We start from the raw sequence: 24,353 nt of genomic DNA on the forward strand, positions 1-24,353 counted from the left end.
AATTAGCCGGGCGTGCTGGCGGGCATGCTGGCAGGCGCCTGTAATCCCAGCTACTCGGGAGGCTGAGGCAAGAGAATCGCTTGAACCCAGGAGGCGGAAGTTGCAGTGAGTGGAGATTGCACCATTGCATTCCAGCCTAGGTGACAGAGCAAGACTCTGTCTCAAAAAAAAAAAAAACACTGTTACTTCTGTCCAATTCCAAGCAACCAAAGTACTTCATGTCATTAAATATGTATGTGTAACACACATATACATACATATATACCTATAGATATTCACCAAACCTGTATTCAACTATCTGGCCACTTCATTCTACTCAAAAGGCAGATTCTTAGCAAAATGTATGACAGAAAAAAATACATTCTGAAGTAAAAAAATTCACCAACTAGATAAAACTCAACGTATTCCACACTTAAGGGGACATCTTAGGGCCTAATTAAAGCCCTGCTACTCTTACTTTGCCCCAAATTCAAACTATAATATCAGTTTTCAAGATAATAGCAATTGAAAAGCATCAAAGAAAGGAGCAAGCAATATGCAAAGGTGCACTGACAAAAACAAGAAATAAGATGACAGTCTGACTGACACAATGATTTGGAAAGTAACTAAAAGCACACTTGGGTACTCTAGAAACAGATGTCTAGGATTATCTGGTATAAGGACAAATCATGTATATATCTCATGAGGCTTATGATACTTATTGTTTATAAGGTTGACAATGAGTCAACAGGAAGGATTCTTTATGCTAAGAATTGTGGCATTTTCTATTTAAGGATATAAAAAATATATGCCATAACTTTTAGAAATATTTCTATCCAAAATTACTGAAATAAATAAAGTTTTAGGTTCCAAAAAAAAGTGAACCCTCAGCAATGTGGGGAAGCTAAGCTGTCCAGAACAATTGTCCCTAAGGAGTGTGGTTAACTGTAATTCTTACCTTCTTCTTTACTTCTTTCAAAAGTTCTATGACTATTCAAACCATCTCATAATCTTTGATGTTAATAGAGGGTAATGTGTTTTGGGTTGTGGGGACCAGTATTTAAATGACTGGACATAGAATTACCTGGGGAAGTTTTAAAAAACACTGGGGTTCAAGCTCTGCAACCAGAAATTCTGATTTAATTAATCGAAATAAAGCCTGGGCATCAGAATTTTTAAAACTGCCCAGGAAAGCCTGATGTTCAGTTAATGTTAAGAACCACTTAGGTAAACAGTTTTCTTCATGACACCTGTAGGAATCTTCAAGAGAGATACAGTATGCAGCATTTCCAAAATTTGTCTCCAAATCCCTTTTACCATGGAACATCTTATAACACTGACTTAGGTAAATCTTCATCTGAAAATCAAGGTAAATATTAAGTTTAGAATCAAGTTGTATAGCTTTTCAAACTTTGTAAAAGTTCTATGTGGTTAGGAAGAGGGAAGGGGAGGGAAAAAATAAAAGGATGACTTACTTTTATCTTGCTATCACATTTTTTATATTACAAAAATCCCAAATGAAATATTTTAATTTTAACTTAAAATTTCATAGTTTATTTTAATCATGCTTATATTAAGCCTGTGACTCAAAAGCATTTACATGTTGTGAAAGCTAATTCCAAAGATAAAACCGTGCTGCCCTCTAATGGTTCAAGATAAATATTTTTACCTATACATACTAGTAAGGTGATAAATACAATTTTATTATTTTATAAATGGGAGGATTACATTATATACCAGAAAAGAAAAATAAGATTTCAATTTTTGGTATAACTGAGCCCAAAAAATTAACTATGACTGCTATGTTCAAGCTCAAGACCCTTTTAACTGTCCAGGCACACTGGCTGACCCCTGTAATCCAACACTTTGGGAGGCCAAGGCGGGAGGATTGTTTGAGCCCAGAAGTTTGAGACCAGCCTGAGGAACATAGTGAGACCCCATCTCTACAAAAAATAAAAAATTAGCCAGACATCATGGTGTCCCAACTAGAGAGACTGAGGTGGAAGGATCACTTGAGCCCAGAAGGTCATGGCTGCACTGAGCCATGATCGTGCCACTGTACTCCAGCCTAGGTGACAGAACAAGATTGTCTCAAAAAAAAAAAAAAAAAAAAAAAAAACTCTTCTAATTATCAAGCCATTTCTTAAACCACCATATTTGCCTATGCATGTGTAAATCAGGATAAAAATGTACACCTCCTCTGCATTCTGCAATAGCCATCTCTAACTCAGCTTCTTTTTCAAATAAATCTATAGTAGTAGTGTTCAAACTTGAACGCTCATACCCTACAAAAAAATTTAGAAAGTTACACATATTCTTGCATATTTCTTCTTACAGTTAAAGTTTTAATTCACATTTTTAAAATTTCATTAAGTACTTGCAAAGGATGTAGTTTCTAATTTACTGTAAATGTTTACATTTTAAAATAAAATTATGTCACTCTTAAGTGTATCCAAAGAAACTAAACTATCATAGCAAGCTGACATCCACCTTTATCTACTTAAAAAATACATAAATTCTGTTAAATACAACAGAAATTTTACACCACTTGTATCTTGTTTAACTTGCATTTTACTGCACTCTCTCCAAATAATTTCATCCTAATTTCATATTTTATAACTAAAAGTCTTTTATTCCTTATTCTACCATAATTCTATGCAACAAAAATAGATATAGTAATTAAAATTACAGAAGTTTGTATTTCCATGTAAGTTAAAAAATATTTTGTGCAATGAGCCATTATTGCAATTATTAGCAGAAAATGAAACAAATATTATAATTTTAATACATAATTTTAGCAGAAAATGAAACAAATATTATAATTTTAATACATAATTTTTTTTTTTTTTTTTTTTTTGAGACAGAGTCTCGCTCTGTCACCCAGGCTGGAGTGCAGTGGCGTGATCTCAGCTCACTGCAAGCTCCGCCTCCCGGGTTCATGCCATTCTCCTGACTCAGCCTCCCGAGTACCTGGGACTACAGGCGCCCGCCACCATGCCCGGCTAATTTTTTGTATTTTTAGTAGAGACGGGGTTTCACCGTGTTAGCCAGGATGGTCTCAATCTCCTGACCTTGTGATCCGCCCGCCTCGGCCTCCCAAAGTGCTGGGATTACAGGCATGAGTCACCGCGCCAGGCCACATAATTTTTAAACAAAAAGTAAAATATTAATGGACATTAAAATCACTGACATTTACAGAGCTTTTCTCTTTATATTGATGTATCTAAGAAAGAATATTTCTTACTGCTAAAATGAGATAGATTCTCAATTCTACTCTTATTTCACTTATTTCAGGTATAATCACTAAGAAATGTAATTCACATTAAAAACTAAATCACTCTGAGTTTTGTTATAACAAGGTCACTCAATTTTTTCTATGCCAAAACACACACTGTGATCTACCATCAGAAATTATTTTTAATGATGTGGCAATTGATGTTAGGTCCTCTTACAATTTGCTGAAAGCAAGTAACTAGAAACTACCTGACTTACAAAGGATGCATTACACATTTGCTACAATTATTCAGATTCTCCATTTCTGGGAAATATTCCAAAACAGTACTACTATGACTTATCAAATGATTATGAATTATACCTGCTATTGTTTCCCTTAGCAGTTTAATTTTATTTACTCCAAAAGGGTAGAAAATATCAAAATATTGTTAATTTCAATATCCTTTTGCTGAAATAACATTTGTTTTATAAAATGCTTTCATCTTATCATACACTTCAAATATATTTTACCCAAATGGTAGAACTGCAAACAGCTCATTTAATTTATGGTAAACACCCGCTGTCAACCAAATGCCAAATCAAAATCTGCCTTTATTTCTCAACTCAAATACATTTCAGGCTTAAACGAAAAAGATTTTAAATTTGTCTCATAAAACAAGGCCCAAATATACACTACATACAAGAGACACCAAAAACAGAGAAAGGCTAAAAAGTTGTACTAGCTTAATGAAAACAGAAAGCAGTGATTGTTATGCTGATATCAGACAAAGCAGAGTTCAAGCAAAAAAGTATTAATGGTGAACACTAGGTATTAATGCTAAAACCTGCAATTCTTCAGTGATATATAACAGTTATGAATATCTATGCACCAAATAATGCAGCAGCCACCTGAAGCCAAAAACCACAGGAGATGCAAGGAGATATAAACAGAAGCACACAAATACTAAGAGATTTTAACACATCACTCTCAGTACAACACAGATCAAGTGGACAAAAAAACATATAAAAGACCAAAGCAACAAAATCTTACAGAAGATGTTATGCTGTATATGTGTGTACATATGATCCTCCATTTGATCTCAAAGAAAGCGTAAGTGCCATAAGGTGGAGATATTACAGTCTCAAATCAAAATACAACAAACTAGAAATTAATAACAAGACTTCAAAAAGCAAAGGGCCCTTCTACTTGAAAAATAAACCTTTTATTAAGTAATTTGTACATGAAAGGGAAAATACAAACTAGAAAATCCATACTGAAAGAATAACAAAAATACTACATAGCAGAAACTATAGTACAAATGTAAAACAATTGTCAAAGGAGAATTCATAACCTTCAACAGTTATAGCAATAAAAGTATTCAAATAAATGAATTAAATTCAACATAAATTTTTAGAAGGTATATATTATTACTAATTTCATATTAGATTTTATTTGCTCATTTTTTTCTTCTATATTTATATTGGTATTAGACTGCAACTTCCTTTTCTGTACTCTTTACCAGGTTTAGGTGTCAATGACAACTTTATTTGCTAAAAAGAATTCAGAGGCCGGGTACAGTGGTTCATGCCTGTAATCCCAGCACTTTGGGAGGCCGAGGTAGGCAGATCACCTGAGGTCAGGAGTTCAAGACAAGCCAGGCCAAAATGGTGAAACCTTGTCTCTACTAAAAATACAAAAATTAGCTGGGTGTGGTGGCGCACACCTGTAATCCCAGCTACTAGGGAAGCTGAGGCACAAGGATCACTTGAACCCAGGAGGCGGAGGTTGCAGTGAACCAAGATTGCACCACTGAACTCCAGCCTGGCAACAGAGCAAGACTCCGTTAAAAAAAAAACAACAACATTTAAAAGGCACAATAGTCACACTCAGTAACATGGGGTTTTAAGAACTATCTTGGGGGACTGGGCACGGTGGCTCAGGCCTGTAATCCCAGCACTCTGGGAGGCTGAGGTGGGCGAATCACCTGAGGTCAGGAGTTCGAGACCAGCCTGACCAACATGGTGAAACCCCATCTCTACTAAAAAAAATTAAAAAGTTAGCCGGGCGTGGTGGCCCACGCCTGTAATCCCAGCTACTTGGGAGGGTGAGGCATGAGAATCTCTTGAACCCAGGTAGGGGAAGTTGCAGTGAGCGAAGATCGTGCTACTGCATTCCAGCCTGGGCGACAGAGAAGACTCCATCTCAATTTAAAAAAAAAAAAATTATCTTGGGAAGTTCACCACTGTTTATCACAATGTTTCTATGAGAAAATACATTCTAAGTTTCCAGTAATCAACATAAAAACAAAGTTTGGAACATGGCCTATTTGATGATCACCCAAAATCTTACCCAGAATTTATTAGACACAATATTACATTTCCAAGAAATTATGTTATTGCAGAAACTTCTATAAACATGTAACATAAACTCTCATTAATAGTCAAAGCAAATTTGTTTTAAAAACCATACTTATGCCGGGCATGGTGGCTCATGCCTGTAACCCCAGCACTTTGGGAGCCCGAGGCGGGCGAATCACGAGGTCAGGAGTTCAAGACCAGCCTGGCCAACATGGTGAAACCCCATCTTCACTAAAAATACAAAAATTAGCTGGGCATGGTGGCACATGCCTGTAGTCCCAGCTACTCCGGAGGCTGAGGCAGAAGAATCGCTTGAACCTGGGAGGCAGAGGTTGCAGTGAACCAAGATCAAGCCACTGTACTCCAGCCTGGGCGACAGAGAGAAACTCCGTCTCAAAAAAAAAAAACAAAAAGACAAACAACAACAACAACAACAAAAAAAAACCAACCATACTTACATTTCTTTCTAAATCCAATGGACACTAAAATTCACAAAACCTTCACTGAAAATCAGTATTTGAAGAAAATGCATAAAAAGTGATTGAGCATTAAGGAGAAACAGCTGGTGGATAACGTTGTTTTTTGATTCATAAAGGAACCCTCCAAAACAAAGCAGAAAAAAAGCTTCAAAAGTTTTTCGGAATTTTTAGAGCAATGACTGGCAACCTATATAAACCTTTCAGAATTCTGAATACTGAAAGCCCACGTATTTATATGTCACATGACATATTAAAAAGAGCTTCATGGCCTAGCTTGGTGGCTCACGCCTGTAATCCCAGCGCTTTGGGAGGCTGAGGTGGGCAGATTACCTGAGGCCGGGAGTTCCAGACCAGCCTGACCAACATGGAGAAAACCTGTCTCTACTAAAAATACAAAATTAGCCTGGCATGGTGGCACATGCCCGTTGTCCCAGCTACTCAGGAGCCTGAGGCAGGAGAATTGCTTGAACCCGGGAGGCGGAGGTTGCAGTGAGCCGAGATCGCGCCATTGCACTCCAGCCTGGGCAACAAGAGCGAAACTCTGTCTCAAAAAAAGAAGAGCTTCATAATTTAAACTGTCATTGTACCCAGATTTTTTTAAAACACAAGTAAATACGCATTGCTAAGCAAGATTTTGCTCAACTGAACAAAAACATAAAGATATTGGTGAAAGGGCATTGCTTCAAACACAAAATAAACCAAGTATTTTTCAGAGCTTGAGCAACAGATTAATAAAACTAGCCTCAAATAAAAGAATAGAGAATGCTATTTATTTCTCCCATTCTAGACAAAAGTTGTTAAAATTTTTAAATCACTTTAGGACTAGAAAGATAGACCCCTTGTTGTAAAAACATTATGAATTCAGTATTAATCATATTTAAGTCATGGCTATATTTTCCTAAATAATCACAACAAACTTGAGGGGAGAAAAACTTTAGTAATTATCTTTTTGTTGCCACTTTGTTTATATTCACTTTTGTGGAGAATAATGCTTAAACTTTTAGCATAAAGAACTCAAAAAGGATTAAAAAAAAGTGACCAAATGAAAATCAGACTAAGGTCAACCCAAAATTATAGAGATATTTTTTAATTTAAGAATTGGCTCTGTTTACTTATGCTTTTGTTTTTGTTTAAAGGGGATATGAAAAATGTTAAACTTGTGTGACATATCCTGTAATCCCAGCACTTTGGGAGGCCGAGGTGGGCGGATCACGAGGTCAGGAGTTCAAGATCAGCCTGACCAACATGGTGAAACCCTGTCTCTACTAAAAACACAAAAATTAGCTGGGCATGGTGGCGCACGCCTGTAATCCCAGCTACTCAGGAGGCTGAGGCAGGAGAATCGCTTGAACTCGGAGGCAAAGGTTGCAGCGAGCTGAGATCGCATCATTGCACTCCAGCCTGGGCGACAGAGCGAGACACCAGCTCAGGGGAAAAAAAAATGTATTTAACAAGACACAGATATTTTAAACACTCTCTAATCCAAAATTAAGTGGTGATCTCTGGGCCTGCCTGGCTGCCTCTAAAAGCAGAACAAAGGAGCATGGAGTCCTGAAGTTCTATCATGGTAAATGTATTACCAAGTTATTAGTACTTGAATACTAACTCTGTGGCAAGAAAACAGACCAGATATTCCTTGGGAACGAACGCTGAGAAAGCTGAAAGACCAGCTTGAATGGCTATCAAGCTAGACAAGGCAGAAGAGGTATGTGTGTAAAATGCTGCATATAATTACACAAAGGCCACAGATTTTCCAAAGCTCATGTTTAAATCTTAACTTAATAACTCCTGATATGCGCAGTTTTCTAAGGGAGAAATGATTCTCTGGGTAACAGTGGCAGTATTGTTCCAGGGTCAAGTAAATTTTAACACGGGCCAAAAATATCCATATGCAATAGAGAATCAGCCATTCCTCCTATAAAGTATACACCCAGAAATAATAACAGAATCACAGCCTGATTTAATTTTTTTAATTAAGCAGATGTAAATTCTTTTAAATCTTCCACAGTAACAACGTCCAGTACAAATACACTGATATTTAGATTCTTTTAAAGGAACTCAAAACACTAAGGTAAAGTAAGGTAAAGGGTCATGCATGGTCACTGAACTACTTTATTAAAACCTGAAAACAACACTGTAAGGAAGCGTTATTTATTCTCCTAACTTACAGGTGAATTAACTGAGAATTAGAAGTCGAATAATCTGCTCAAATCCACACAACTACGATTCCAACTCCAGAGTCTGTACTTGTAACTAAACAAGCTAAAATGCAATAAAGGCTAACAATTATAATAACAATTAGTGCACAAAGGCAGAAGCTTAAGCAAGTGAACCAGCCTATCATTCTGTCCTCAAACACCCTATAAGGTAAATATTATTTCAGCCTCTAGAAACACATTTACAATGTTTTTGGCCAAATGCTTGAGAAGCAAAAATCTGGCGCTTTCTTATAAATATTTTTAGCCTAAAAGAAAATAGAGGATTACAAAATGTATTTTTTAAATCAATGTTATTGAGGTAAAATTTACATTTAATGAAATGTGCCTATTTTAGGCTCACAGTTTGATGAATTTTGACATACACTCATATTAACAATCACCAAAATGAAAATATAGAACATTTCTATCACCCCCAAAACTTTCCTTGTATAGGAAATTCCCAGCCCCAAATCTAGGCAATCAAAGAACCTCTTTCTGTCACTATGGATTAGTTTTGCCTATTCTAGAATTCCACAAAAACAGAATCTTACAGTATCTACATTATGTATCTGTCCTGTCTTCTTTTGCTCAGCATATTGTTTCTGAGATTCATGCATATCATTGGATGAATCACAAGTTTTGCTGTTGAATAGTATTCCAAGTCATGGTTATGTTACAGTGTAACCATTTACCTAGTGGTAGATATTTGGGTTGTTTCCAATTTGGGGCTAAAGAAAAATGCTACAAACTTTCATGTATAAGTCTTTGAATGGCCATACATTTTCATTTATCTTAAGTAAATACCACATGGAATTGCTGGGTGGTAAGATAAGTACTATATGCTTAACTTCATAAGAACATCATAAACTCTGACAAGGCGCCTGTACCATTTTATATCCCCAGCAGCAATATATGAGACTTCCAGTTGCCCCACCATGACACTAGGTGTTGTCAGTCTTTTTAAACTTTAGCTATGGTTTTAATTTGCATTTCCCTGATGACTAATCATTTTGAGCATCTTTTCATGTGTTTATTGGCCATTCTTACCTCTTCTTTATTGTCTATTCAAAAATATTGTCCATTTTTGTCTTATTAATGAGTTGTAGGTATTCCTTTATATATTCTGAAGTCCTCTTTCAAATATATGTATTACAAATGTTTCCTTCTAATATATGTCTTGCTTTTTCATTTTGTAAAAAGTGTCTTTCATGTACAAGAAGTTTAAATTTTGATGACTTATAATTTCTCAATTTTTTCATGATCCATGTTTAAATTTTGATGACATGTAATTTCTCATTGGTGTATGATCCATGCTTTCTGTGTTCTAAGAAACCTTTGTCTATTTCCAAAGTAGCAAAGTATTTTCTTCTGGAAATTTTACTTTAACTTTTACATATAGGTCTATGACCCATTTCTGATTTATTTTTGTCTATGGTGTGAAGTCAAGGTTCAGGTGTTTTTTTGTTTGTTTTTTTTTTTTTTTGAGATGCAGTTTCGCTCGTGTTGCCAGGCTGGAGTGCAATGGCACAGTCTCAGCTCACCGCAACCTCTGCCTCCCGGGTTCAAGCAATTCTCCTGCCTCAGCCTCTTGAGTAGCTGGGGTTACAGGCATGCGCCACCATGCCAGGCTAATTTTGTATTTTTAGTAGAGACAGGTTTTCTCCATGTTAGTCAGGCTGGTCTTGAACTCCCGACCTCAGGTGATCCGCCTGCCTCAGTCTCCCAAAGTGCTGGGATTACAGGCATGAGCCACCATGCCCAGCCCAGGTTCTTTTTTTTTTCTGTCTGAAAGGCCAATTATTTCACTATTATTTGTTAGAAAGAGTATCCTTTCCCCATTAGCACCTTCACTGGAATTAATTGTGAAAGAATTAAATTGTTCATATATGGATTGATCTATTTCTTGCCTCCATATTCCAGAGATCAGCAAACTTCTGTAAAGGGCCCGATATAAAATATTTTGGGCTTTGCAGGCCATATGATCTATCACATCTATTTCGACTCTGCTGTTGTAACACAAAAGTAGACTATAAATAAGCAAGTACATACAATACATAAGCAAGTGACTGTGGCTGTGTTCCAACGACACTTTACTGACACTAAAATTTCAATTTCATCTAAATGTCATGTGTTATAAAATATCATTTTATTTTTGATGTTTTTCCAACCACTTGCAAATGTAAAAAACGCTACTTAGCTTGCAAGCCATACAAAAACAGGCAAGCCAGATGTGACCCATGGGCTACAGTTTGCCAACTGCTGTTTTATTCTGTTCCACTGATCCATATATCTGTCCCTATGTTAATTTTCTGCTGTCTTGATTATTGTAGCTTTATAGCAAATCTTGAAGTCAGGTAGTGTGGGCCAGCCAATTTTGTTCTTTCTTTTCAAAATTGTTTTGGCTACTGCAAAAACAATTTGCAGTAGCCAAATTGTATTTTTGTATCTCCAAATGTCAGCACTACTTTATTAATTTTACCAAAAAAAAAATCCTACTATGATTTTTATTACAACTGCATTGCATCTTCACATCAACTTTGAGAGAACTGAAATCTTAAATAATAGAGTCTTCTTTAATTTGAGCAGTATTTTATAGCCTTCGGTATACAGGTTGTGTACCTATTTTATTAAATTTATCTCTGAATATGTTTTCATGCTATTTAATTCCCCAACTGCTCATTACTATTTAGCAGAAATACCACTGATTTTTGTATACTAACCTTGCAACTTGTGGCCTTACTAAATTCACTTATTCAGTAGCTTTTCAGTAGTTTTGATTTATTATTTTCTACATACAGAATCATGGTGTCTATGAAGATAGTTTTATATCTCCTATTCCAATATTCCCGCATTTGTTTCTTCTTATTGTTGCACTTGATAGAACTCAACTATAACGTGGGGTTCTTTGTTGTTTTTTTGAGGCGGGGTCTCACTGTGTTGCCTAGGCTGGAATGCAGTGGCGATCACAGCTCACTGAAGCCTTGACTTCCCAGGCCCAGGCAATCCTCCCACCTCAGCCTCCCAAGTAGCTGGGACTAGAGGCAACACACCAACAGAGATGGGGTTTGGTCATGTTGCCCAGGCTGGCCTCAAACTCCTAAGCTCAAGCTATCTGCCAGCCTTGACCTCCCAAAGTGCTGGGATTACAGGCGTGAGCCACCATACCAGTCCTCAAGTATAATGTTGAACAGAAGTGATAACAGTGTGTATTACTGCCTTGTTCCTGATCTTACAAGTATTCAGTCTTTCACTATAAAGCATAATGTTAACTGGAGGTTGTTTGAAGAAGCCTTTTATCAGATTAAGAAAGTTCTCTTCCATTCCTAGTTTGCTGAGTCTATATCATTAGTGAGCGCTGACTTCTGTCAAATGCTTTTTCTGCACCTAATGAGATACTCATATGGTTGTTCTCCTTTATTCTATTAATTGGGTTAATTACTTTGATTACTGAATACTAAATTCATCTTGCTTTCCTAGAATAAACTTCATTTAATCATAATGTTATTTAAATTCGGCTGAATTTAATTTGCTACTATTTTGTTAAGAAATTTTATCTGGCTGGGCATGGTGACTCATGCCTGTAATCCCAGCACTTTGGGAGGACGAGGCGGGCAGGTCACTTGAGGTCTGCAGATCATGACCAGCCTGGGCAACATATTGAAACCCTGTCTCTACCAAAAATGCAAAAAATTAGCCAGGTGTGGTGGCATGCGCCTGTAGTCCCAGGTACTCAAGAGATTGAGGCATGAGAATCGCTTCAACCTGGGAAGCAAAGGTTGCAGTGAGCCAAGATCAGGCCACTATACTCCAGCCTGGGCAACAGAGCAAGACTGTCTCAAAAAATAATAATAATAATTTTTTTATCTGTGACCATGGGGGATACTGATCTTAAGTTTACTCTTCCTCATCCTTGCTTTGGTAACTTGTTCAAATTTTCTTCTCTGGTTTATGACAGTTTTAAAAAGACATTTTTAATGTGTCTTTGTTATGGGTTTAGGTTAATTTCTCCCAAATAAAAAAAAATCCTAATTTAACATTATTTTTAACAAAATATTTAAAAAGTTATCTTGCTGCCTATCTTTCAGTTCTACATCTATTCTATAAAGTGATATCTACATGAAGTAGAATCAGTTTAAGAGTTCTGACACACATTCCATGTGTAAAGCATATGAGAAAAGAGAAAAGAATATATTCCTCAAACCAAGGGACGTAGTATACAAAAGGCAAAGTTCTATATCTATTGAAACAAATTGGGCTTTTCACCACTTTATGCTTACTTCATTTATCCAAGAGAATTTAATGTTGTATACTTGGATGACTTTTTCCTATTAGGTTGAACATATGAAACTGACATATTTGTAGGTCAAAGAAACGTCAAATATTGGCAGTTTCATATGGTTTAACCTCTAATTTAATGGCCTTGGAATAGTAACCAAAGCGAGCTCACCCAGTCTGTATGTTGTTTGATCAGTATACAAGCACCATCTGGTGGCAGAAACCAAAACTGTAGGTTTGTAACCGTTCATATCACTGCTGGTACAAATACAGTCATCCCTAGGTTATCTGTGGGGAATTGTTTCCAGGACCTTCACCCCTACCCCCTACAGATACCAAAATCCATGGCTGCTCAAGTCCCTGATATAAAATGCTCAAGTCCCTGATATAAAATGCTCAAGTCCTTGATATAAAATATTAATATTTTAATATTTGCATATAACCTATGCACATCCTCCCGTATACTTTAAATCATCTCTAGATTACTTATAATATCTAATACAATGTAAATGCTATGAAAATAGTAGTTACACTGCATTGTTTAGGAAATAATGACAAGAAAAAAAAGTCTGTACATGTTCAATACAGATGCAACCACCCTTTTTTTCCTGAATATTTTCAATCCACAGTTGGCTGGATCCATGAATGCTGAGCCCATGGATACAGAACCCAGGGATACAAGGGGCCAAATGAATATTCAACATCAACTGTTGTACTTTCCAATATGCTTTTTAAGAGGGCGTTATAAATGAGTGAAAAATCTTATATTCAAAGTTTGAACAACCTCAGAATAAATAGCACACCAACATCACAATACTTAGCAACAAATCATCAGCCTATATAACATAAACTGAAATATAATATGCAAGCTGTTTTCATAAATCAGAATCTTGGCTATTATTAATTTTTCTGATAATTAACATAATGCAATAAAGTCAATTTGGATGCTTCAAAAAACTTCTTTTTCCCTATCAAATTTCCACTGATAGCCATCACTATCTGTAAAATTATTTCTGTGTCTCACAGATTTATTTCACAGGGGTACAAGGAAAAACCAAGAAGCCTTAAGTAAGTGTCTAACTCTGGCCACAGAAACAAGTAACTTTCAGGCAAAATAGTCCAAATTGTTTTCTTCTTGTTTAACTTGCTATGACTCAACATATGTTAAAAGAAAATAACTTGACCAACCTAGCTATAAGAGATTGGGCCAAGAACTGGATACATTAGCAAAAGGTAACCTTGACACAAAATATACTAAACACATCTAATGAAATGTATGCATAAAATTGTTTCAAACTGAGTGTTAACAAATAAACAAACCCTTTGGGGAAGAAAGGATACATCTTCAATGAACAAAGAGCTGACAGGTCACTCAAACTTGGGTTGAATCCTAAACTGCCATTTTCTTAAGATATATTACACAAATCTATTCTGAAAGCTCTAGATGTTATACTACCTCTTGCCACGTCTACTTCCAACAAGTCTTCAAAGTCAAAGATAATCTTTGCTACCCTTCATTGTGGCCATAAAGAGTGATAAAATGACTCCTAAATACTTCGTAGGCAATTTAAATGCAACATAGTGCAAATTAAACTCTTCATCTTCCCAAAAACCTGCTCCAACTACTCTTGTGCTGAATAGTATTACTAGCCATCCAAATATCTGAAGTTATCCTTAATACCCCAAATGCAATCAAGTCTACCTTCTAAATATCTATAGACACTGTCCCCTCCTCTCCATCTTCACTATTCCAGGCTTGCATCACATTATGCCTGAATTACAACAACATTGTTGTAATTCTTTATCCCTTCAAGTTTCAACCTGTCCAACCTACTTTCCACATACTGCCAAAGCAATATTCCTAAAACATATATCCAATTATTTTATCCCTCAGCTTAAATTCCTTCAATGACTCCCAATCACCTTCAGAATAAAATCCAAACCTCGAGGCATGGGCACTTCAGGACATTCAAATCAGGGCCCTGCCTAGACTTCACTCTTCTCATTCCAGACTTAGCGAACTGTTTCTAAGTCCATGAATGAACTAAACTTCTTGGGATTCCTAGCCTTTGTTCCCAAAATCTGTTTTACTTTTCCTTGCCCTCCTCACCTGGCTAAATCCTAGTTAACCTTGAAGACTCAGTTCATCCCTCCTGGAAGGCTTCTTTGGTGCCCCAATCTGGGTGGGGTGCTTAGTTCCTTCCTAATGTTTCCATAGCACCATTGGGGCACATCAATCATTCTGTTCTTCCTTTTGTTTTCCTCTTCTACTAAACTTAAGTCTATTAGACTGCCTGTCTTTCCTCAGTCTCTACTCAAACACAACATGTGGCAATGAGTAGGCATGCAATAAATGTCTGCTGAATGAAGATGACCTCACGAAAGTCCTTCATTTGCTATTACTATCTCTATTTTGCAAATGAGGAAATTAATGGAGGTCCAGAGCCTTGTGCAAGATTCCTTAACTAAAAGCATCAGAACTAGGAACTGAACCAAACGTTCTGACTGTAATGGAAATAATTTTCTCTCAAAATCTTTGCTTTTGAGGAACCACTCCATAAAATAATTGTACTCTGCAGAGTAGTTTGGATGGGGCTAACCTGTTTCTCCAGATTGGACATATAACCCAGGCTTGGCTAAAGTAAAGTATATCCTTATCCCCAACTGAGTTTGAATGATTAATTCCAGGATGGACAGTTTACTCCAAGTGTTTGTGAGGACTTTTCTAATGACTATCAAAAAAAAAAAAAAAAAAAAAACTGCACCTTTTTCACTACAAGTCTACAGACTATACAGTGTATGAAGTATAGCAAATGGGAATCGGCTTATTTGAAAACAAAGTGGAGAAAAAAAGAAACAAGAGCTAGAAAGAGAGAAATAGAAAATGAGGAAGAACAACACTAAAGCCCCACATCCAACCACGCCTGTACATCTCCCCAAGAGATATCCCAGTTACATAGGTCAAAAATTCCCATTTGCACACAACCTAGTTTGAGTTTTGGCCCTATGGAAATCTGCACCAGCAGACCAAGGGGCCATTTGGTCTGCTGGTCTGCCATTCTGGCCATTTGCTAAGCAATAATTTTTTTTATCTGTGAATATACAAAATTTAAAAACTGTCTAATTTCAGCCATTCTATTTCTCTAATGTACATAATTTTTATAAGAAAGATGGGAGAACAAAAGCACGAAGTGTTCTCCAAGCTTTACCTTGTACTTTGTCAAATGAATTTTTATATGCTTTCTGCTTTATAATATATCTGTTAGTGAAAAGTGCCTCAAATGATAAAGAAAAATACATAACCAGATGTAATTATTGTCAAACATCTTGGGCATAATAAAAGGAGACAGGTACTTCAGAACCCAAGTTGTATCTACAGAGTTTGCTCATGGATAAATGTTTTTTTCTCCACTCATCATTAAAAAAGAAGAAAAATTCAGTTCTTCTTAGGCCTTTGAATGAGTTCAAGTGGAGAAACCTTATCAGTAGAGGGGGGAAAAACAGCATAGGTAATACCTAATTTTGCTTAATATTACTTTAAGTAGAAAATAAAAGGAACTTTTCAAAAATCCCTCTAAATGATACCTGTTTCTTGGACTTCACCTTTCATTCCCTGCCTTAAAAAGCTAATGATTAATCTGGGTTCTGACAAGGAGAAGAGCATCTCCTTGGATCTTTGGCTCCAGAGTCCCTGTAATCCATTCAAGTGTTGTCATCTATAAATTAAGGTCATATGAGAAATCATGGTTGTAACAGCCTACTGAGTAACGGTTAGGTCTGCGCTTCTGTGAGCAGAAAGAGCTTTTCAGTTGAAACATGGCTTGGTAGCTTACTAGTACTTTCCGATATTCTTTTTACCTTTTTGTGATCTGCAGAAAATCATAAAATAAAGACACTCCAAAAAAGGAAAAGTCCACATTATCTATTCATGGAATGGCCTAAAGCACACCCTTTATTTATGACTTTGGAGAAATCATAAATAAAATTATTGTACCCCTCACAACAACCATAAAATTAGGTCTTGGAACTAGAAACTGCCAACAAAGAAAAAATGCCAACATTCTTAACAGAAAATCTAGAAAAGAAAAAAAGAAAATCAAAACCACATGATCCCTGTCTAATTTCACATACTAACTCCTCTCTCCCTTGGTTCACTCTGATCAAGCCACATTGGCCTCCTGAGGCCATGCCAGGCACGCTCCTACTATGGGGAGTACTTGCTATTTCTTGAGCCTGGAATTCTCTCTCTCTCTCTCTCTCTCTCTCTCAACATTCACACTGCTTTTTCTCTCTCTTCCTTTGAGGTTCTTTATCAAAAGCAACCTTCTCAGTGACTAACCACTTCTTATTGACTGACCACCTCCCCTACAAGAACGTGAGCTCCATAAGGACAGGGATAAGTGTCTGACTTTTCATTGCTTTAGCACCAGACTTTTTAAAAGTAATAAATTTAGAAGTAATAAAAGTAGTTTATTTCCATTTAAAAGTAATAAATTCACTAGTCAGAACTGTAGCAAAATTTCAATAAAGGACCATAGATATCAAAATAAAACAAACATAAAGATGTAATACTCTCATAAATCTATTTACTAGAGTACATTAGCAATAAAATTAGTATACAATAGACTAGGTGTTCCTTACTCAGGTGACTAAAGATATCTACTGTGCTGAAGTGGGCAACTAGCTTTATTTATTTACATTGGGGAACCTCAGACTAAACATAAAGGCAATGGGTAAATTATACAGAGAAAGAAAATAAAACAACTACAAGAGAAATGTGTTGTCCCTTATGCCTCCTATGCGATGCGGACACCAAGCTGAGGGCTGGGAAGCTTGCCATTGTATGCATCACAATTAGAAGCAGAGATGTTACAGGAGAGAATGAAATATACCAAGGAAGCCAAGAAAAGCTGAGGGTTTACGCCAGTTAGCAAGGGGAAGATGGTAGATACACTCTGGAAGCATTACCTAAGGGAGAAAAAGACGGATTAGATGCCACCAACTGCAAGTTTCCATACCTCGTGGACAAGGCACATGACCACCAAGAAAAGAGGAACTAAAGGACAACACAAGATGCCTCCATAGAGGTGAGGTATATAGATGCCTCTCCCTTCCTAGCATACAGAAAGCTCCCCCAGGCATACCTGAGAGGAAAAGGGAAGGGCAGAAGTCTAATACAGTGTGCAAATTCTTCTTAGAGAACCTAAACAATAATATTTAAAGGAACTATTTACAATTGAATAGGACTAAGTTTTAAATGGATACAATTAAAGGTAATTTTTCCCCTGGCAAGCAAGAGACCAAAAAGTATCAGATTATTTATGGACTAAATAAATATTTTCCCTACACATCTAAGTTATGATATCAGTAAATACATAAAACCATAAGAAAAGCACCAACAAATATCTGATCAAATGTAGGAAAGAATTTCTTAGGCATAAAAGAAGTGAGAGAAATAAAGAAAAATCAATAGATTAGACCACATAAAATTTTAAAACTATAGGATATTAAAAACAAATACACAATTAAAAGCCAAATTTTTTAAAGCAGGAAAATTACAACAAACAAAATAGACTGAAGGTTAACATCCTCAACACATAAACATTTGAAAACTGGTGAAGCAATGGAATAAAAATCAGCAAATTAAAACAGACAAATCAAAAAGGATAAATAACAAATATCTTAAAAAAAAAAAAAAAAACACTGTTCGGCCTCACTAGTAATCAATAAAATTGAATTTTAAAAACTACTACTTGATGGCCAGGTGCGGTGGCTCATGCCTGCAATCCTAACATGTTGAGAGGCTGAGAGAGGCAGATTACTTGAGGTCAGGAGTTTGAGATCAGCCTTGCTAACATGGTAAAACCCTGTTTCTACTAAAAACACAAAAATTAGCCGGAAATCGCTTGAACCCAGGAGGCGGAGGGTGCAGTGAGCTGAGACCGCACCATGGCACTCCAGCCTGGGTGACAGAGTGAGACTTCATCTAAAACAAAAAACAAAAAACAAAAAAACTACTTTTTAACTATCAAAGAAGACAAAAACCTTTTTAACTCAGTGTTGTCAGAGTAGAATAAGCATTCTCATATACTGTAAGAAATTAGTACAAACTTTAGTGCAATTCAGCAATGCTTTATTCTTTTTAAAGAATATTCCCCTTATAGTAATATAAGGAAGGAAATAATCAGTGACATGAACAAAGATTTACATAATGATTATTTGCTGCAGCAATCTTAACAAAAAAGGGGGCATGAACAACCTAGATTAAAAAATAGACATACATTTATATACCTTATGAAGCCATATGAAGCATTAAGTAGCCATCAAAATTATTTTGTGCCAGGCACAGGGGCTAACGCCTGTAAACCCAGCACTTTGGGAGGCCGAGGCGGACAGATCACTTAAGGTCAGAAGTTCAAGACCAGCCTGGCCAACATAGTGAAACCCCATCTCTACTAAAATACAAAAATTAGCCAGGCATGGTGGCAGGTGCCTGTAATCCCAGCTACTCGGGAGGCTGACGCACAAGAATCACTTGAACCCGGGAGGCGGAGGGTGCAGTGAGCCAAGATCACACTGTACTCCACCCTGGGTGACAGAGTGAGACTCCATCTCAAAAAAAAAGAAAGAAAAGAAAAAAAAAAATCTTAAATATATGACAAATGGCCACTATATTAAGTGAAAAGAGAGCGCTTGTATTGCATATACAAGATACACAAATTATGATATATCCATACAAAGTACACTAACCAGCAATAAAAAAGGGCAAAACCCAGATATAAGCAACCTGGATGAATCCCCAAACAAGAAAATCATTATACAAAGTAAAAGAAGCCAGACGCACATAAATACTGTATAAGTCTAGTTATAAAAAGTTCAACAACAGGCAAAAACTAGTCTATGATAATAAAATAGTGATTATTTCTGGGAGAAGGATGTGTCAAGGACAAAGAGGTCTGAGGAAACTCTCAGAGGTGATGGGAACATTCTGTATCTCGATCTGAGTGGTGATCACGTGAGGATATACATATGCAAAAAGTCATCAAATAAAGTATAAATATATACATACATAAATAAAATAAAGTCATCAAGAGGTATACTTAAGATTTGCACATTTTACTGTATGTCTATCATACCTTCATAAAGTACTACAAAAATTGCATATAAAGGACAACTTCAACTTGGTTAAATATATTTAAATGCAAAGAAAAAAAGAATGTAAAGTACACGAAAATATAAGAGGTGGCAAATTGTGGGATTACATTATTTACATTTTTTCTTTTTTCCCTATAAATTACAAACATTCATGTTCATTAATGTATTTAGACAAATCAAGAAAAAAACTGAGCTCTGCTTGGTAAATGAATGAGAAAGTCAACACTATAAACTGTGAAATGACTTTAAGACTTGGTCTTCCCTGCAACAAATACAGGGCCCTCATGACACAATAAAAACTAGTTCCTTCAGATCTTTTACATTTGTGGGGTAGGAGAAAAAAAAAAAAACTAGTTCCTGAAAACTGGGTTTTTTTAAGTTATTACTTTAAATATTCCTTGTGAACCTGCTTTATCTAAATTCCACGCAAATTGCCCAAGGTCAATTAGATTTACAATGAAAATACTCTTTTAAAAGAGTGTGAGAAACTTTTACAACATGGATAAAATAATAATTAAGAACAAAACCAAAAAAGACATACAAACCTCTGATTGTACATGCCCCGAAAGTTGTAATTAGCTCTATAATTTGGGAATGGCTTTGGATCTAATGGCCTGTAGATGGCAGGCTCTCCCCTTTTCATAGCAAGCCCATTCAGTTCCACAGTTGGAGTTATACTGCCTGTTTAAAAAAAAAACATTAAAGGCAAACAAGTGAAATATCTTCACAATTAAACATGCAAGCTGTATTTATACAATGCTTAAATACCATGGAAGAAGGTAAGAATGGATGGACCACCTGTATATTTTCTAAGGAACTGCGAAAACAAAGTAAAAAACCAAGAAAATAGTTTCTAATAAAATCTTGGGATTTTGCAATGTTTTCTGTACATTAATGACAAAAAATTTGAGTGTGCAATCATTACTATCAAAACATAGTAAACAGACGATTCTTAGATTGCTAACCGTGAATATTATTTTTTAAAGTACTGCATTTCATCATTACTTACCCCAGAAAGCTTGCATGTATTTAATCATTAAAAACATCATCTGCGAATATTCTTATTTATACTTTGGTAATTAAATAACTAAGCATTGGCAAGAAAGTCATCAGTGGTTCTTGGACTTATCTAATGAAAAAAGGTTTTTGAATTTTTTCTATAACCAACAAAACAGAGTAAATATAAGCAATGTTTCCTGAAACTAAAATGTCATAGAATACATTCCTAGCAAATATTAAAGATACGTACAAGTAGCATTATCGATAAAAGCAAAAGACTGAAAACAACCTAAACAACCATCAATGCAGCACCAGTTATATAAACGTCCATAGCATAAAACACTGAACAGCTATAAAAGGAGGAAGACTACTACACATCTTGCTTCTTTTTTTTATTTTACTTAATATACCTTGGAGGTTATACCTTAGCAGTGTAGGGTATAATGTTAAATGAAAAAAAGCAAGGTACCAAATAGTGTGTGCTTTATATTATCTTTTGTCTAAGAAAGGTGAAAATGAAAATATAAATACATATTTGCTTACTTTTTTAAAAGAATAAACCCAAAACTAAAAAAGAAAAAAAAAGGTTACTTAGGAATGGAAGCTGTATGTCTCTGAATGTTCACTGTTTCATAGATTTTATTTTGAAAACATGAATTTTTTGCATAATTATAGAAATCAAAATTTCATCCAAAAGGGGTGGGGGAGTAATCTCTAAAATCGAAAGAAAACTGGAACTAAATCTATCTACAGTGACTTAACCACAAAGAGAATTATTTCAAAAGACTTTAAACACTGTAAAATAGCCATGAGATCCTAAAGAGAAAAAATAATCTTAAACTGTTTTCAGTAATCACATTGTTAGTAACAAGTAATATGCTTTTACTTAAGTCAAACAAAATTAAATAAAAATGGAGACAAAGTAATCTCTAAAAAGAAAACAAGGCAATTAAAACCTAACAGTGAATCAGATTGGTGGCCCTAATCATACAAACAACAGTTACTTCAAATAACTTTAAAATATAGTCAAATAACCACATATTCTAAAGATTTTTTTAAACCCTGCAAATAAATCATAAACTATTTTCAGTAATCATGCTGTTAGTAATATTTGGTGTCCCTGTCTCAGTGCAATTGCTATTATAAAATTATTTTATATATATATATAATATGCATAAAATAGATTAAAGAATTAATGTCAGAAACAAAGATTTTTGGCATAAAGAGACATAAATATAAAATCAAATACATTATGTAAAACCCTGTAGTCTTAAATCCTAACTGAAAATATCACAATGAATTCATGATGTATTTTCTCTTAAGGAAAAAAAAAAAAGTACTAGGTATTTCCTAGCTTAAGTATCCACTTAAGAGGCCTAAAAGCCATAACCAACCCATTAAGCAATGAGGATGGCCAGCATCCAGAGTCTGCTTTATAATTATCATTTCCCAATTCTTAAAAAACAACAGTTCTCGAAGAAATGGCTCCTTCCCAAGCGTGATACTGACAAATAAAGGGAAAGAACTAAGTACTTACCTTGACTTTACAGAATAATCATACTCAGAGAAAACAGATAATGAGGGAAAAGTTCTTCATCTGTTAGCCAGAAGGATTGCAGCTAATAAATGCAGAAGAAATGACCCTCCCATCTGGCAACTACTGATAAAATAATGGATCTTTTCAGCAATGAGCACCGGCAGGCTTCTACGACCATTAGGTCAACTAGGGAACTTTATGGGAAACATGATAATGGATGAACCAGGCTAGGATAACTGGACCTACTGATCTACTTAAAAATCACAAAATAAAAACAAGAAATTAAATGCCTTCTGATGTAGTACAATAGGAAGTAGACAAAACTACGTATAAAACAATTACCAAAAACTTCAAACCTGAATCTATGTAGCCTCTAGGTTATCAGTTTACAAGAAATACAGGGGACAGGCAAATAGGCTGTACATCACCACGGGTATACCATCAGCAAAACCAAGAACACAGAAATTCTAAAGGACTAATGACCTGGTTTCTTAAACAATCTATGTAGAAAAATAAAGATGAAAAAGGATTCTATATCTTAAAAAATACTAAACAAACTAAACAGACATCATCAACCAAATGCAATACATGATCCTCATTTTAATCTTTATTCAAATAAACCAATTATGAAAAAAGCGAAGTCAGACGTGGTGGCGTATGCCTGTAATCCCAGCACTTTGGGAGGCTGGGTTGGGTTTGGGGGAAGGGGGCAAGGAGATCATCTGAGACTAGGAGTTTGAGGTTATAGTGAACTATGATCACAACACTGCACTCTAGCCTGAGTGACTGAGCAAGACTTGTCTCTAAAAGCATAAAATAATTTTTTTTTAAATTGTAATGAGTCAATAAGAGAAATCTGAACTCTAGACATTTTTTATTATTAAGGAGTTACTGTTTTGTTGGCTTGATAATGATATTGGGATTAGTTTTTCAAGAGTTATCTTAAAATTCAGTATGTATCTTTAAAGATACATTTACAGATGAAGTGATATATCTGAGATTCGCTTCCAAGTAATCCAGGGAGAGACAGAAGAGAAACAAGACTGGCTGGCTGTGAGTTAGTAATTGCTGAAGCTGGTGAGGGGTCCTAGGACCATTCACTATCTTATCTTCTTTACTTGTGTAAATTTGAAAAATTCCATAATTTAAAAAAAATGTAAAATTATGTCAAACTATTTTAAGTACCAAAAGGATAATTAGTAAAACATATGTATATATGTTCTAACAAATCATGAAGATGAATATAAAGCTTTTACAGGAAGTAAAATTCACTGTAAATTCTGTAATATTTCATTTGAATCATGCCTTTGTACAACACATTTAAGATCCCATTCATTACATACAAAAATGGGTCCACTTACTGCAGCAGAGAAACTGGGGCTGGCATAAAGTACCAGCCAAGGGGAGGCAGAGCCTGACACAAATGTAAAATTGGCATCCAGATTATAAGCAACCCATCAAGAGTCAACACATTGCTCATCTCATTTCTAAAGAATTAATGTGAAAGCACTGAAGAGTATAATAACAGGAATAAAATCAAGGTTAAGAAGAGGAAAAAGGGAAAAATAAAGTGAAAAGGAAGACAGCCAAGGAGGAAGAAAGAACAGCAAAGAAAAGTTAACCTAATGAATATTAAGTCCAATTAGTCCAAATCCCTAATTTAATATATACATTTAATGGCAAAAGAAAGTCAAGCATAAAGAGACTCTCTGTTCTTACTTTTCCTTTCTTACATAATTTTACTGCAGGGTAAGTAAAATGCACAAACCTTAAGCATATAGCTCAATGAATCAGTACATATGTAAACACTTATGACTACCGTCAGATCAAGATATGAACATTTCCATCACCCAGAAGGTGCCTTCAGCCTCGTCCCAAGTCAATGTCCACCTCCCCAGGTTACCCATTCTGACTTCAGGCATTATAGATTCATTTGCCTCTTCTTCATATCTAAACATGTATCACTTTCCATCTTGCTTCTTTCACTCCACATAATTCTGTTTGCATATATTAGTATTTTAAGCTTCTTAAATCACTAAATAGTATTCTACCGAATGAAATACCACGATTTGTATTTTGCTGTTGATGGAACATTTGGTCTGTTTCTAGTTTGGAGCTATTATGTACAAAGCTACCTTGAACATTCTTTAATAAGTCTTT

The 24,353-nt window shown here is 35.5% G+C and overlaps 1 protein-coding gene across 22 annotated transcripts in view; it reads right to left on the reverse strand.

Moving 5' to 3' along the window:
• Window positions 1–24,353, reverse strand: part of STAU2 (staufen double-stranded RNA binding protein 2) — a 331,631-nt gene that overhangs the window by 233,776 nt on the left and 73,502 nt on the right. For all 22 annotated transcript variants that reach the window (XM_063726263.1, XM_024250494.3, XM_063726256.1 and 19 more), the window contains 1 exon segment: window positions 20,203–20,338. In XM_063726263.1, coding sequence (XP_063582333.1) covers window positions 20,203–20,300 — 98 coding nt within the window. In that variant the 5' untranslated portion in view covers window positions 20,301–20,338.

The sequence above is a fragment of the Pongo abelii genome, chromosome 7 (assembly GCF_028885655.2).
Source record: "Pongo abelii isolate AG06213 chromosome 7, NHGRI_mPonAbe1-v2.0_pri, whole genome shotgun sequence".
NCBI lineage: Eukaryota > Metazoa > Chordata > Mammalia > Primates > Hominidae > Pongo > Pongo abelii.